This window comes from Amblyraja radiata, chromosome 5 (assembly GCF_010909765.2).
Source record: "Amblyraja radiata isolate CabotCenter1 chromosome 5, sAmbRad1.1.pri, whole genome shotgun sequence".
In the NCBI taxonomy this organism is placed as follows: Eukaryota; Metazoa; Chordata; class Chondrichthyes; order Rajiformes; family Rajidae; genus Amblyraja; species Amblyraja radiata.
Window position 1 is genome coordinate 21,494,410 of NC_045960.1, and position 15,441 is coordinate 21,509,850.

General features: G+C 41.9%; 1 protein-coding gene across 1 annotated transcript in view; it reads left to right on the top strand.

Moving 5' to 3' along the window:
- Positions 1-294: 294 nt before the first annotated feature.
- Positions 295-15,441, top strand: part of LOC116973727 (dynein heavy chain 8, axonemal-like) — a 622,328-nt gene continuing 607,181 nt past the window's right edge. The window contains 3 exon segments of the mRNA XM_033022036.1: positions 295-318; positions 1,684-1,768; positions 5,234-5,385. Coding sequence (XP_032877927.1) covers positions 295-318; positions 1,684-1,768; positions 5,234-5,385 — 261 coding nt within the window.

Sequence of the window (15,441 nt, forward strand, 5' to 3'; positions counted from 1 at the left end):
TATCTTTATTAAACACTTACAGCTTCAGGTATGCAGTATGTTACATGTCCGAGCTGCTACATCTACTGACTGACGTAGGCTTGTACACTTGATACTTAATTCTCATCGAGGTTGGGAGATAATGGGAGAAATGAATGAGCAGCAGTGTGGAGTTGGGGGCACACAGGAAAGAGAGAGAGGGTTGGGAGGGTATTACTTGAAATTTGAGAATTTAATGTTCATTGCGTCGGGTTGTCAGTTACGCAATCGGAATATGAAGTAATATTCCTCAAATACATATAGCCTCATTTTGCAATGGAGGAAGACAAGAACAAAAAGGTTGGTATGGTAATGTGAAGGGGAGTTAAAATGGTTAGCAACTGAACAATCCAGCAGGCCTTGGAGATCAGAGTGCAAGTATTGGATGAAACAGTCGCCTAGTCTCGCTTATTTATAGGAGGTTACATCAGGATCACCGATTGCAGTAGATGAGGTTTGAATGAAGCAAGAACAGATAAGTAGATTGATATGAGGAGCATGATTGGCACATGGTGGAGATAATAACAAAGGCCAGAGGTGAAATGGAGACAAAGGGGTATATTTGTGGAATTGGAAAAGGAAGTAAGATAAGATAATCAGATAAGGAAGGAATGAAATCCACCCAGAATCCTTTCTTCTAGTATTACATTTCACTACTACTCTTCCTTCCTTATTTGATTTTGCATCTCCAGTCTCCAGTGACATTCATATCCTGTAAACAAATAAATAAAATATTTCCAAACCAATACCTAAAGCACCACATGTGAATTATATATTTTCGTAAGTTAGAGGCAATAATAGATGTAACAGTAGCTTTAAAAAATCATGGTTATTTATTGGAACGAGCAGTGACCCAATATCAGTTCTCTCCCATGCAACACCTCGACCGTTGAGGCCTAATTGCTCTCAGTTGACTCTATTGGACAATTCATGTCATGTCATTCACATACTCTGGTGATTCTGGAAATAGACATTCTATTTGTGTATCACTTGGTAGCCAAAGGAAAAGATTCAAAGATGTGCTCAAATCTTGAAATTAAAAATGCAACATTTTCACTGACAATTGAAAATCTCCAAGTTCTACTCAAAGGGTGAAGGAGCATTTTGGATGATATTGAGAACCCTGCATGAAGAGCTCATAGAAATGAGAAAACTACTTCATAAACTTCCTACCTTCCCGCTCAAGAGATTTATCTGTAGTTCCAGGTCAGCTTAGAACACATTAAACTGGATTGGAAGCATGTCATCCTCAATTCTGAAGGACTGTCTAAAGAATAGCTGACCCCTGCATTGAATCTTTTGTTAGTTATTAATAACCTGCTAACCTGAAAATGACCCATGTATAGTTATTCTCAAAGATAGACACAAAAAGTTGGAGTAACTCAGCAGGCCAGACATCATCACGAGAGAAAAGGAATAGTTGACGTTTGGGGTCGAGACCCTTCTTCAGACTGAGTCGGGAAAAGGGAAACAAGAGATATAGATGAGGATATAGAGAGAAATAGAACAAATGATTGAAAGATATGCAAAAGAATAACGATAATAAAGATCATGAAAATATGCATCATTACTGTTTAGTTCGGTTTTCGTTCATGACCTATCATTAAATGCACTCAAGGAAGAAACATAGCTAAAATGTTAACTATTAACACTTTCTGTTGACAGCTACTACCATTTGATGATTTCTTTTCAAAAGGAGGCAGTCAAATACTTGCATTCTTTTATCAAGAAGCAGAACCACCGATAATAGGTAAAAATGTTTACAGATTTATAAATACACACAATGTATAACAAACAATTTCAAATACTTCATTATCCTAGATATAATTTCAAATGTGTATTGTTTGTGATATCAAGATATGATTCATGGACTGTCCTGTTATAACTATGGTTTCAATACCCCACCATGTAACAGCAGTTTGAGTAACAGAAGTTCATCCCTCAGGAATTCATAAATAATGACCTAAATATCGGAGAATGAATAAAATTCATTCATAGAATATGTGAAAAAGTAAACTATTACATTTTATTTTCAACTCTCATTTCTTGAAGATTACACAATTTTGCATTGGTGGAAAACTACAATAATGACCATTTTCCAGGAATGCAAACACCTGTAACAAGGAGTCACCTGTAGTATATATACCAGATGATTATAATGAAAGTGAGAAATATTTTTTTAAATAAAATTCCCGGGATATGGACATTATAACTATATTGATTAGTAAATGTCACATTTCTGTCAGACTAGGAAAGAATGATAGATTTTTGTCCTTGAAGGGTATTGCCAAACAAAAAAGACTAAAGGGCCTGTCCCACTTGGGCGTCACCTGCGCGTCTTTTACGTGACATCATTTATGCGTCACGACTCACGACGCACGCGTGGTGAGGCGTTTTGGCGTAGGCAGTGACGTGCGGTCTCGCGCGGCACCCCAGGACTTTGGGATTCACAAAATCTTCGCTCGCCACCTGCATGACGCCCAAGTGGGACAGGCCCTTAAGAGCGTTCACTTTATCTACGCCCTTCACAATCCTGTACACCACAAATGTGCTCATCCCGCAGCCAGGTGTGCTCCAAAGGAAAAAGTTCCAGCCTATTGAACCTCTCCCTCCAACTCAAGCCCAGAAGACCAGGTAACATTCTAGGTGACGCTTCTTAAAGCTGGATGACCAACACTATGCTCAGTGCTTCAAGTGTGGTTTCACGAAAGACTTGCACAGCTGCACCATGATGTCCTGATTTTTGTTTTGAATACCCTTTTCAATGAAGGCAAACATGCTATAGGCCTTCGGCATAACTTTGTCCACCTGACTTGGCACTTTCAGGAAACAATGTACTGTAGCCCCAGATCTCCTTGTTCTGTAATTCTTTCAACAGCTTTACCGTTTACTGTGTAAGTCCTGCCCTGGTTTAATATACTAAAGTATGTAATATTTGAGTTTGAAGAAAGGTCTCGACCTGAAACATCATCTACTCCTTTTCTCCAGAGATGCTGTCTGACCTGCTGAATTAATTCAGCTGTTTGTGTCTTTTTTTGGATTAAACCATCATCTGCAGTTCCTTCCTATATATAATATTTATATTATAAATTTACATAAATTATATAAATTATTAAATTATTCCACATCAAGTATTCCCAGAACATGGCCAGAATGACAGTAAATGAATATTCCTTCCCTAGGTATGTACCTGGATCTCTTATTGATATGTTTTTGTATGGTGAATCATTCGAAGAGGCCTTTTTTTACTCAGTTCCTTCATATTTGGACTGCTTTGGTATTTCCTTAATTGTATTTGTTATTTGGGATTATTTGGATAATTTTGCTAGTTTATTATCAAACGTTGATTGATTTTGTGCTTTTGATGAAACACCTTGTATGATCTTCTTTGAAAAAAAGGTAAAACATTTAATTTAATTACCTTAACAAAGTACGCGCGCACACACACACACACACACACACACACTCACTCTCTGTGTCTGTGCGTGTGTCTGTTTGAGTATCCATGTGTGTGTGCGTGCATGTTGAGATGTTTCCACCAGTGGGAGAGTCTGAGATGTGGAAACATTGTTTCAAAGAGCAGTTAGTTAAAGTAAAAATGCCTTCTCAGAGGGCGGTGAATCTCTGGCATAATTAGATTCTTAAACACTACGTTAACTCAACTTATTAGAGTTAAGGGACTGTCCCACGGTGGCAACCTATTCTGCGAGTTTAGAAGAGTGTCTTCGACCTTCAAGCTCTCAGCACGGTTGACACGTGGTCCTAGGAGGTCCTATGAGGTCACTGGAACTCTCCTTCATGCTCAAGGGAAGTTCCAGAATACTCGTGGCCTCATCTAGGTCGTGGAAAAATTTTCAGCATGTTGAAAAACTTTCCGCAAGAAAAATTTGGTCGGCATGGTTCTTTTTAACTCGTAGTGCAGTGGAATGGGGTCACTATTTAGTTACAGGCAGTCGAGAGCAGCCGTAGGCAATCTCCTTTGCTGACCGAGAATTTTGATTGGCTCATTGGAGTTTTCAGGACCAAGGAAAACCGGTAGGTAAAATGCCCGCTAAACTTTATTAAACTTCATAAAAGTGTCTCCACTCCTTCTCCCTCCTTCTCTCCCCTTCTCTCCCCTTCTCTTTCCCCCCCCCCCCCTCCTCCCACCTCCGTGCTCTCTAAAGGACTTACCATACACTGTGCAGCCATCTTTTACCTTCTTCTTCATCACGGGTGTGAATTTCAGACAGCGCTCCCCCGCTTTCCCTGGCCCCCGCCTTTGCGATGTGTGTGTGTGTGTGTGTGTGTGTGTGTGTGTGTGTTCAAGTTCAAGTGAGTTTAGTGTCATGTGTCCCTGTATAGGACAATGACATTCTTGCTTTGCTTCAGCACACAGAACATAGTAGGCATTTACTACAAAACAGATAAGTGTGTCCATATTTTGTGTGTGTGTGTGAGTGTGTGTGTGTGGTGTGTGTGTGTGCGTGTGTGTGTGTGCGTGTGTGTGTGTGTGTGTGTGTGTGTGTGTGTGTGTGTGTGTGTGTGTGCGCGCGCGTGCGCGCGCTGCGCGCGCGGATTAGGTCGCCGCAGTGGGACAGCCCCTTTATTCCCTTTATTGTAAATATTCATGGAATTCTGGAATCAGACAACACAAAAAGGAGTAAATTTTGCCCAACTTGTTTATGCTAAGCATGATGTTGGTCTATTCTAATCCCATTTGCCTGCATTAGGCCTATATCCCTCAATGCCTTTCCTATTAAACACCTGTCCACATGCCTTTTAAACATTGCAAATGTATCTGCTTCTGCCATCTCCTCAAACATAGTTTCAGATAATCACCACTCTATGTCAACATTTACACACAAAACTAACTTATTTTATGTCTTTTAAGTTCTGAATATGCGTTTGGACCTGAAATGTTACCTCTATTTCTCTTTTTGTAAATGTTGTTTGATCTGCTGTGCATTCCAACATTTTCTGGGATGTTAATAACCTGTTATACTAAATTCAGGTATGCCTCATAACTGTTGGGTTTAGGGAGATGTGGGGCCGTGAAGGCTGACTTGATCTGACATTACAAATGTTCTGCTTTGTTTCCCATACAAAGGAAATAGAACTTTATAGTGTAGCATTTGAAGAAAATGACATTATTGAATAATTGATCCTACAAATATATTTACCTAAGCATGTCAATGATAACTGATTAATGTTTTGACAAATTAATTATTTTTAGAAACTGGCCGAATTATTGCTGGAGTTGCTAAAGGGTCAAAAATGATGCGATTATTTCAGGGGAAATTATCGGATGTATCCATTGACGGTCTATGTTTGTTTTTTGTACGATACCAAAATGATGTTCTTCTCACGGAAAGGAATATATATGAGGTATGAAGTGATTTCTTAGTAGTAGTCAGTTTGATTATTATGTTAGTGTATTATTCTGAATACATTTTCATTTCACTGTGCTTCCTATAAGGATAATTGTTTTGTATTAAATCTAGCTTTAGACACCATCTGTTTAAAAATAACCAATATCAAGTGTTCCTGGCCCATGGCCAGACAGACGCTGAAGGGCTATTTCTATCCCCAACTATACGCTTCGACCAAATGTTTTGTCGATGTGTTTTTATTTGATGAATTATACAAATAGACATTTTTGCTTCTGTTCCTGCATACTGAAAGGACCTTTGAACTTTAATTGCAAGTGTTATTTGTGAATTTGCTAGTTTAGTATCAAGTAGTGATTGATTTTGTCCTTGTGATTAAACACCTCGTATGACCAGCTTTGAAAAAGTATTAAAACTATTGAATTTATCACTCAATGTCTTAAGTAAATTACACTTTCAGTAAGAAATTAACTACTCCAAAAAGTGTAAGGGGGTTAAATAAGATCATGCGAAATTGGAACAGGAGGTAGGCCATGTGAGTCTGCCATTCAGTAAAATAGCTAATTTTTTTTTTGCCTTAACTCCCTTTCCTGCCTGATATTGATAATCTGAATTCATCCTAAATTCAGAAATGTATCTCAATGGTGAATAAACTTAATAATTCACTATCTCCAGAGCAGCAAATTTAAAGATTCCTTTCAGCAAAGAAATTCCTTGTGATAGTCTTGAACCTTTAATGTCTTGATAGTCTTGAACCCCTTTAATCTGAGAACATGGCTTCTAGTTCTGGATCCCTGCATTAGGGGAAACATTTCATTATATTTACACTGCCAAGCCTCCTCAAGATTCTCTGTATGTAGCAATGAGATCATTTCACATTCTTCTAACCATTGGACCAAAATCTCAATCTACTCTTTTTCTTTATAAAATAGCCCTTTCATCTCTGGTATCAATCTGACAAAATGACACTTCTTCCAAGGCAGCACTCCAGATGTGGTCTCAGCAATGTCCTCTCCATTTGTAGCAGAGCTTCCTTATTTTAGCACTCCATCGCCTTTGCAATAAAGGCCAACATGCCATTTGTCTTCTTAATTGTCCACTGTAACTCAAAGCTAACTTTCTGTGTTTATGCAGGCTGCAGGATAAAAATGATCAGTTGGTAAGCAGGGCAAAGCAATGGTAGATAGAATGTAATTCTGTTAAGTGTTCCGATTCTGCAACCTAGTTTTGAATCATGGTAAAATATAACATTTGATCGCATCTAAATCAATTGTGCACAACTGGAGTTGCAGCACCAATCTTTGTGGCATCTTGTTGATCACTTGAAAATGACCCACTCATTCCAACTTGCTTTTCTTGAGTAAAACATTTCCAATTCCTGCCGAATATGGCCTCCAATATCTTGTTCTCTAATTTTGTTTCTTTCTGATGGCTTTCAATATGATCGCTCTAGTGTGGGCCCTCTTAAAAGCACATTGGTTCTTCCAAATCCTATTACCACTTCCTCAATAACGGACATCAAGTGTTTTCTTGAAGAAAGATTAGTTAATTCCTTGTTTAAAAAAAAAACCAACGCTCTCCTTTAATAAATAATGTGGTTACATTCCGCTGCCTTTTAGAACGTGGGAACTGTTCCAGAGTACAGTTTACCCTTGTCATTACGGACCTCTTTATAACAGATTTTGGTTAGAGCGGACAGAGCATCCCCACAGTAATCAGATACCACTGTCTCCTGAAGGGAACAGGCTGCTAGTTACAGTACACTTCGGGAGGCAATAGAAATTGAAAAGCAATAGCTTTGATCGACATTTGTGCAATTATACTCTATTAGACTCTATTACTTTAAACATGTAACAAACAGCCTTATTATTTTTAGCTTGCAGTAACAAAAATACACATAGCTCCTTATTTGAAAACAACTTGTGGTTGGCTCGAATCCCATACTCGGTTGTCCTTGGTGGACAATTGACAATAACAGACACCATTACCCTCCTTTGGTTTGTTATAATGAGGGTGATCTGCATATGGAATTTTGGAAGATGACCATTACTGCATCCACACTCTCGATAGCAAACTCAAAACATGCATATCATCAGTACTAGTGACTTACCAACCTTCACAACAAAATAGGGCTACAATAGGATTTTACCACAAGCCACATTTTCCCTCCTTATTCCTTTCTGCTTTCCTTACAGACCACTCTATCCATGACTCCCTAGTTCGCTCATTCCTTCCCTCTCAACCCTCCCTGATCCCTAGGACTTTCACATGACCATTTGGAGCATTTGTCCCTATGCCTCCTCTCTCCTCACCATCCAGGCACTTAAATAGCCCTAGGTACACAAAAAAGCTGGAGAAACTCAGCGGGTGCAGCAGCATCTATGGAGCGAAGGAAATAGGCAACGTTTCGGGCCGAAACCCTTCTTCAGACTGATAGGGGGTGGCGGGGAGAAGGAAGGAAAAAGGAGGAGGAGGAGCCTGAGGGCTGGGGGATGGGAGGAGACAGCCCGAGGGCTAAGGAAGAGGAGGAGACAGCAAGGGCTAACAAAATTGGGAGAATTCAATGTTCAAGCCCGCAGGCTGCAGACTCCCCAAGCGGAATATAAGGTGCTGTTCCTCCAATTTCCGGTGTTGCTCGCTCTGGCCATGGAGGAGACCCAGGACAGAGAGGTCGGATTCGGAGTGGGAGGGGGACGGCCCGTTTTTACCTTCTCCCCAAAATCCACAAACCTGACTGTCCCGGTAGACCCATTGTCTCTGCCTGTTCGTGCCCCACCGAACTCATCTCCACATACCTTGACTCCATCCTATCCCCTTGGTTAAATCCCTTCCCACCTATGTTCAGGACACCTCAGACACTCTCCGCCGCCTCCGCGCATTCCATTCTCTAGGTCCTCACCCCCCCATCTTCACCATGGACGTCCAGTCACTCTACACCTCCATCCCCCACCAGGATGGCCTCAAAGCCCTCCGGTTCTTCCTCGACCAGAGGAGCAACTTATACCCAGCCCCTGACACTCTCCTCCGCCTAGCGGAGTTGGTCCTTACCCTCAATAACTTCACGTTTGACTCCTCCCATTTCCTCCAAGTACAAGGCGTAGCTATGGGCACACGCATGGGCCCCAGCTACGCCTGCCTCTTTGTCGGGTACGTCAAACAATCCTTGTTCAATACGTACCGGGGCCCCATCCCCGACCTCTACCTCCGTTACATCGACGACTGCTTTGGGGCCACCTCCTGCACCCACACACAACTGACTGACTTCATCCACCTCATCACCAACTTCCATCCGGCACTCAAATACACCTGGACTATTTCCGACACTTCCCTACCATTCCTTGACCTCACTATCTCCATCGCAGGTGATAGACTTCTGACCGACATCCACTATAAACCCACTGACTCCCATGGCTATCTGGACTACACTTCTTCCCACCCTGCTTCCTGTAAGGACTCCATCCCCTACTCCCAATTCCTCCGCCTACGCCGCATCTGCTCCCAGGATGAGGCGTTCCACACCAGGGCATCTGAAATATCCTCATTCTTCAGGGAACGGGGTTCCCCTCCTCCACCATAGATGAGGCTCGCACCAGGGTCTCTTCCATACCCCGCAACATTGCTCTCTCTCCCCATCCCCGCACTCGCAACAAGTGCAGAGTCCCCCTAGTCCTCACATTTCACCCCACCAGCCGTCACATACAACAAATAATCCTCCGTAATTTTCACCACCTCCAACGTGACCCCACCACCCGCCACATCTTCCCATCTCCCCCCATGTCTGCCTTCCGCAAAGACCGCTCCCTCCGCAACTCCCTTGTCAATTCATCCCTTCCCTCCCGTACCACCCCCTCCCCGGGCAATTTCCGTTGCAACCGCAAGAAATGCAACACCTGTCCCTTTACCTCCCTCCTCGACTCCAATCAAGGACCCAAGCAGTCGTTCCAGGTGCGACAGAGGTTCACCTGTATCTCCTCCAACCTCATCTACTGCATCCGCTGCTCTAGATGTCAGCTGATCTACATCGGTGGGACCAAGCGGAGGTTGGGCGATCGTTTCGCCGAACACCTCCGCAAGGACCTACCTGACCTCCCGGTGGCTCAGCACTTCAACTCCCCCTCCCACTCCGAATCCGACCTCTCTGTCCTGGGTCTCCTCCATGGCCAGAGCGAGCAACACCAGAAATTGGAGGAACAGCACCTTATATTCCGCTTGGGGAGTCTGCAGCCTGTGGGCTTGAACATTGAATTCTCCCAATTTTGTTAGCCCTTGCCGTCTCCTCCCCTTCCTTAGCCCTCGAGCTGTCTCCTCCCATCCCCCAGCCCTCGGGCTCCTCCTCCTTTTTCCTTCCTTCTCCCCGCCACCCCCTATCAGTCTGAAGAAGGGTTTCGGCCCGAAACGTTGCCTATTTCCTTCGCTCCATAGATGCTGCTGCACCCGCTGAGTTTCTCCAGCTTTTTTTGTACCTTCGATTTTCCAGTATCTGCAGTTCCTTCTTGAACACTTAAATAGCCCTTCCAGGTGATACAAAGATTTATGTGCAACTCCTTCAACTCGTACATTATATTTGGCGATTCTAAAATACCTTTCTCTACATTAAAGAAGTGCAGGCGATATTTATGTTTAGGAATTATAGATTTGTAGCACAGCATGGAAACAGCACAGAAACTGACCCTATGGTCCGCCACATCCATGATGGCTTTTTCCCCATCTACACAAATCCAATTTTTCTGCATTAGGTATTTGTCCTTCTATGCCTTGCCTATTCAGTTGTCATTCTAAATGTCTCTTAAATGTACTGAATGTATCTGATTGCACCACCTTCTCAGGCAGCGAGTTCCACATATTAACTACCTTCTGTGTAAAAAAACATTTTTCTTAAATCCCTCTTTAAAATTACTTCCTCTTGTCATAAACCCATGTCTTCTTGCTTTTCATGAGGAGAGACAGTATAATCAGGATTTTATTTGTTGAGGGTACACAAAAATGCTGGAGAAACTCAGCGGGTGCAGCAGCATCTATGGAGCGAAGGAGATAGGTAACGTTTCGGTCCGAAACCCTTCTTCAGACTTTATTTGTTGAGGTTTAATTAATGTATATAAAATTGTGAGAGCTGGGGTAAACAGAAAATACAGATTGTTCTTAGCACGAATTATGAGGCATCATTTAATTTCTTGTTAGATTAGAATGGATTTAAGAGAAAATAAAATCAATGAATGGTGAAAATACAAAAAAATGGAACTGGAGTAAGCCACCTGATCCCTGAAGCCTGCTCTTCATGGCTCTTCCGCAAATGATTATTTCTGTCCTCCGCATTTTCTTCAGTAACTTTTCTCACCAATCTATAGGTTATACTAAATTTCCTTTCCTGTAGGACATTCTGAAAGAGAGGGGTTTATACAACAATTTGGTAATTTGGTAGTTTACTGGTTACCGTTATTGAATTAGTTTTTTAATTCTAGATTTTCAAGTTAATAATTGTAATGTAAATTTCTTCACTGCTATGTTGGGATTTTAACTCCAACTCTCACATCAATCCAGACCGGAAATCAGTACCCTTAGCTTTGCTCTAGAGTTTTAACGTAACAAAACTCTTGCCGTTGTATCTTGTAATGCATAGTCATTCAGTGTGGAAATAGGCCCTTTGGCCTAACTAGCCCATACCGACCAACATGTCCCATCTACACTAGTCTAACTGCCTGCATTTGGCCCATATCCCTCTAAACCTATCCTATCCATGTTCCTGTCTAAATGTTTCTTAAACATCGCTATATTGCCTCCCTTAACCACCTCCTCCGGAAGCTTGTTCCATACAGCCACCACGGTTTGTGTGCAAAAAGTTATCCCTCAGGTTTCTATTAAATCTTTCCCCTTCACGATAAACCTATGTCTTTTTCTTGATCCCCCTACTCTGGTCAAGAGACACTGCATTTACCCGATTTATTACTCCCATGATTTTGTATACACTATATGATCACCCCTAATCCTCCTGCGCTCCAAGAAATAGAGTCCTAGCCTGGTCCATCTCTCCCTATAGCTCAGGCTCTTGAGACCATGCAACATCCTCGTAAACCTTCTCTGCACCCTTTCTCGCTTGACAACATCTTCCCTATAACAGGGTGCCCAAAACTGAACACAATACTCTAAATGTGGCTTCACCAATGTCTTATATGACTGCAATATGACCTCCCAATTTCTATACTCAATACTAACCCATCATCATCCCTGAACTTGTCCTGACCAAAGGTAACACCAGTAATATGGTAAATACAAGGAATTTTAAAGGTTTGAAAAAGGGTCCTGACCCGATTCATTGCCAATCCTTGTTCTTGAGAAATGCTACCTCGCTTGCTGAGTTACTACAGCACTTTGGTCCTCTATCAATGATATGGTAAATGTTTCAGTTTCGGTGAAATATCATATGTTCTATTATATAGATATGCTTTATTTTTTATATGTGTATAATGACAAGACCAGAAACAGAGATACAGTATGTAACCACCATAGATAGACCCAAAATGCTGGAGTAACTCAGCGGGACAGGCAGCATCTTTGGAGAGAAGGAATGGATGACGTATCGGGTCGAGACCCTTCTTCAGGCTGAAAGTCACAGGAAAGGGAAACGAGAGATATAGACGATGATGTAGACAGATATAGAATAAATGAATGAAAGATATGATAAACAATGATAAAGGAAACAGGCCATTGTTAGCTGTTTGTTAGGTGAGAATTAAAAGCTGGTGTGATTTGGGTGTGGGAGGGATGGAGAGAGAGGTAGTGCAGGGGTTACTTGAAGTTAGAAAAATTAATATTCGTACCCCTGGGTTGTAAGTTGCCTAAACAAAATATGAAATGCTGCCCCTCCAATTTACGTTTAGCCTCACTTACAATGGAGGAGGCCTAGGACAGAAAGATCAGTGAGGGAATGAAAAGGGGAATTAAAGTGTTTCGCAACTGGGAGATCAGATGGGTCCAGGCAGAATGAGTGAAGCAGTGTTCAGTGAAATGCTCGCCCAGTCTATGTTTCGTCTCGCCAATGTATAAGTGTCCACATCTTGAATAACGGTAGATACAGTAGATGACGTTGTCAGAGGTGCAAGTGAACCTCTACCAAAACTGAAACGACCGTTGGGGTCCTGGACAGAGTTGAGGGAGGTGGTATAGGGACGGGTGTTGCATCTCCTGTGGTTGCAGGAGAAGGTACCTGGGGAGGGGGTGGAAGGGATGAGTTAACCAGGAAGTTGCAGAGGGAATGGTCTCTGCGGAAGGCGGAAAGGTGTGGCAATGGGAAGATGTGACTAGTAGTGGGATCCCGTTCGAGGTGGCGAAAATGTCAGAGGTTTATGTGTTGTATGCGACGGCCAATGGGGTGAAAGGTAATGGGCCTGTCCAACTTAGGCGATTTTTTTGACGACTGCCGGCGACTGTCACAGTCGTAGTGGGACGCCGAAATTGACCCACCCTACGACAATGCCTACAACAAGCTACGTCAACCAACGACACAATTCCTCACGGCTTGTGAAATCCACCTAAGACCACACCTACGACAACCATGACGACACCTACGACAACCTTTGACCAAACAGGCGACAACCTACGACAACCAAAGTCAACCTACTGAAAAAGCTACTTTTCTTAACTACTAAACCAGGTTCGCTTCTTAATAAACAGACACCACACAAACTGTTTGGTAGACCAGTTCAAAACTTTACTTATTATCGGCCGATGGAAGGGAGCGAGAATTCCAGCTAAGTGACCAATGTAGACACTCGACTGTCCTCGGTCCACTTCCCTGAACAACAGAATTACATTGCATTAAATAGGGTTTTTTTGTCCCCTTAGCACATTCCACAGACATTAGTCATGGTCAGAGGTACAGGAAAAGGTTTCTACAGAATGCATCACATCAAAGGCATTTTGTCACATGGTACAAGATAACATTGGCCATTTGGTTTACGACATTTTACTTCAAAGATGTGACTAGCTGTTTCTCTCTTCCTTTATCGCCTCCTCCCCCATAAACATTGGTCATTTGGTTTACGGCATCTTACTTCAAAGATGGTGACTAGCTGTTTCTTTCTCTGTCACTTCCTCACTTGGGAGACAATGTTATGGTATTTATTATCTCACACACTGCAACCTGAGGCAAGCCTAATTTGACACTAAATATAAGCTGTAAGCTAGCCCAGAAGCCAATTTTAATTTTTTCTTATTTTTGTAACTTTATTCGGCTTCATCATTCCATCCTTTTATCAACATTTTGATAACTACAGTCCTTGCCGAGTACATACGAAAGACCATAAGCATCTCATCAGACAAATTAATAGTACACTAGTAACACAATCAATTCATAGTGGACAATCGTTCCACAAGTCTCTCCAAACATTTTAAATGGCCACCAACCTCCCCCGGACGTGACACTAATATACTACCATAGGACAGGAAAAGGATCATAAAAATTGCCCAGCCTTTATTCGGCTTCGCTTGGAATTCCCCGTGTGCTGGTGTAACTGGTTCATGCTTCTCTTGTGTGGCACTGCATTTGCAACATAACGATGCCCCGTCACAAATATACTGTTTCCTTAAAATACACCAGGTCCTTGGTTGTGGCAAAAACAGGTAGATTTAACTGGCCTTTGCAGACCTCTTACTGTCTGTAGTCAGGGTACCTTTGCTGCGCTTGTCATGTTTGACTTCAATCTTGTTTAAAAGGAGGTGTGTACCATCCTTTAAATGTGGGTTAGTCCACAAGCTTGCCAGTCTGAAGAAAGTTCAGTCCATGTGGGCTGGGCCACCCCAGAATAAAGGGAGCATCAATAGCCCATCGTTCTTGTTTCCACAAACTGTTCACAGTCAATCAAATGTATCCAGCGACGATGATCTTCAATCTTTACAGCAGTTCATGTTGTTAGCAACACTTGGTTGTTCTTTTCAATACAGTCTCAATTTCTTCTTGTCCCAGCACCATCATCGTATAGCTTTTATGGCCTTGGTCACTGGTTTCCAGCAAAAACTCCTCCAACCTGGGAATGTAGATCTGGCAAGACATGGGTTAATTGCTGTCCATACATAATTAGTTAATTGCCCAGGGCCTGTAGGTGGCTTACCCCCACTCTCCAGGGGGTGGACACAGCAGCTTTTCATATATCAATAAAAAGTTGTAAATCTTGTTCACCAGCTGAGTTTCTCCAGCACTTTTGTCCACCTTTGATCCGCCAGCATCTCCAGTTCCTTCCTAACACTTCCCTTTGAATTTATTCTTTAATTCGATTATATCCGAAGAGGCTCTCCCCACCTAAATATTCAATTCTCCAAATATGCTCTCTTCCCCAATCTACTTTATCTTCTCACCTTTCATCCCTCATTGTGAGTTCCCTCAAACCCCCTTTTATAAGTCATAAGACAATTTTTCACGTACCTTCATTTCCCTCACACAGCCCATGCTTCAACATCTTTTTGTTTGCTTGCAAACAGTAATCTTGCTTCATTTGCGTTTTAAAGGAAAACCTCTTGTTATCATATCAAAACAACCTTTCCCAAAAGAACTCACTCAGAATCAGTAATCAATAATACATTTTCTTTTTCTCTGTAATTTTGACATTTCCAATCTCATTTAACACTTTAATCGGGATGAGTCTTTTTTAAACTTGGTTCAAAAGATTTATAATCAACCAACACATTTTATCATTTGAGTATAGCTCCGCCCCCCATTCATGCCTGTTTCTTAACGGAGCACACCATAAACTGTCCATTTGCATTTTAAAGGACAAACTGTTCTTAAAGCGACGTACAACTTTGCTCATTGCTTCTAATTTTACACATTCCATATACAAAAAAACATTGTTTTACCAGCAGTACATATACAAAAACATTGTTTTACCAGCAGTATATAATATTTCATCTTCAAAGACATCTCTTTGTAATTTACTTTCCCTTTTTCTGACAAGACTTCTGTTTACCAAAATCCTGGTTACCTAACCCTAATTGGACATTGATCCAGATCATGATTAGTCAGACTCCCTGTGACTTTTCAGCCTCCCTACCTTATCCTCATTTC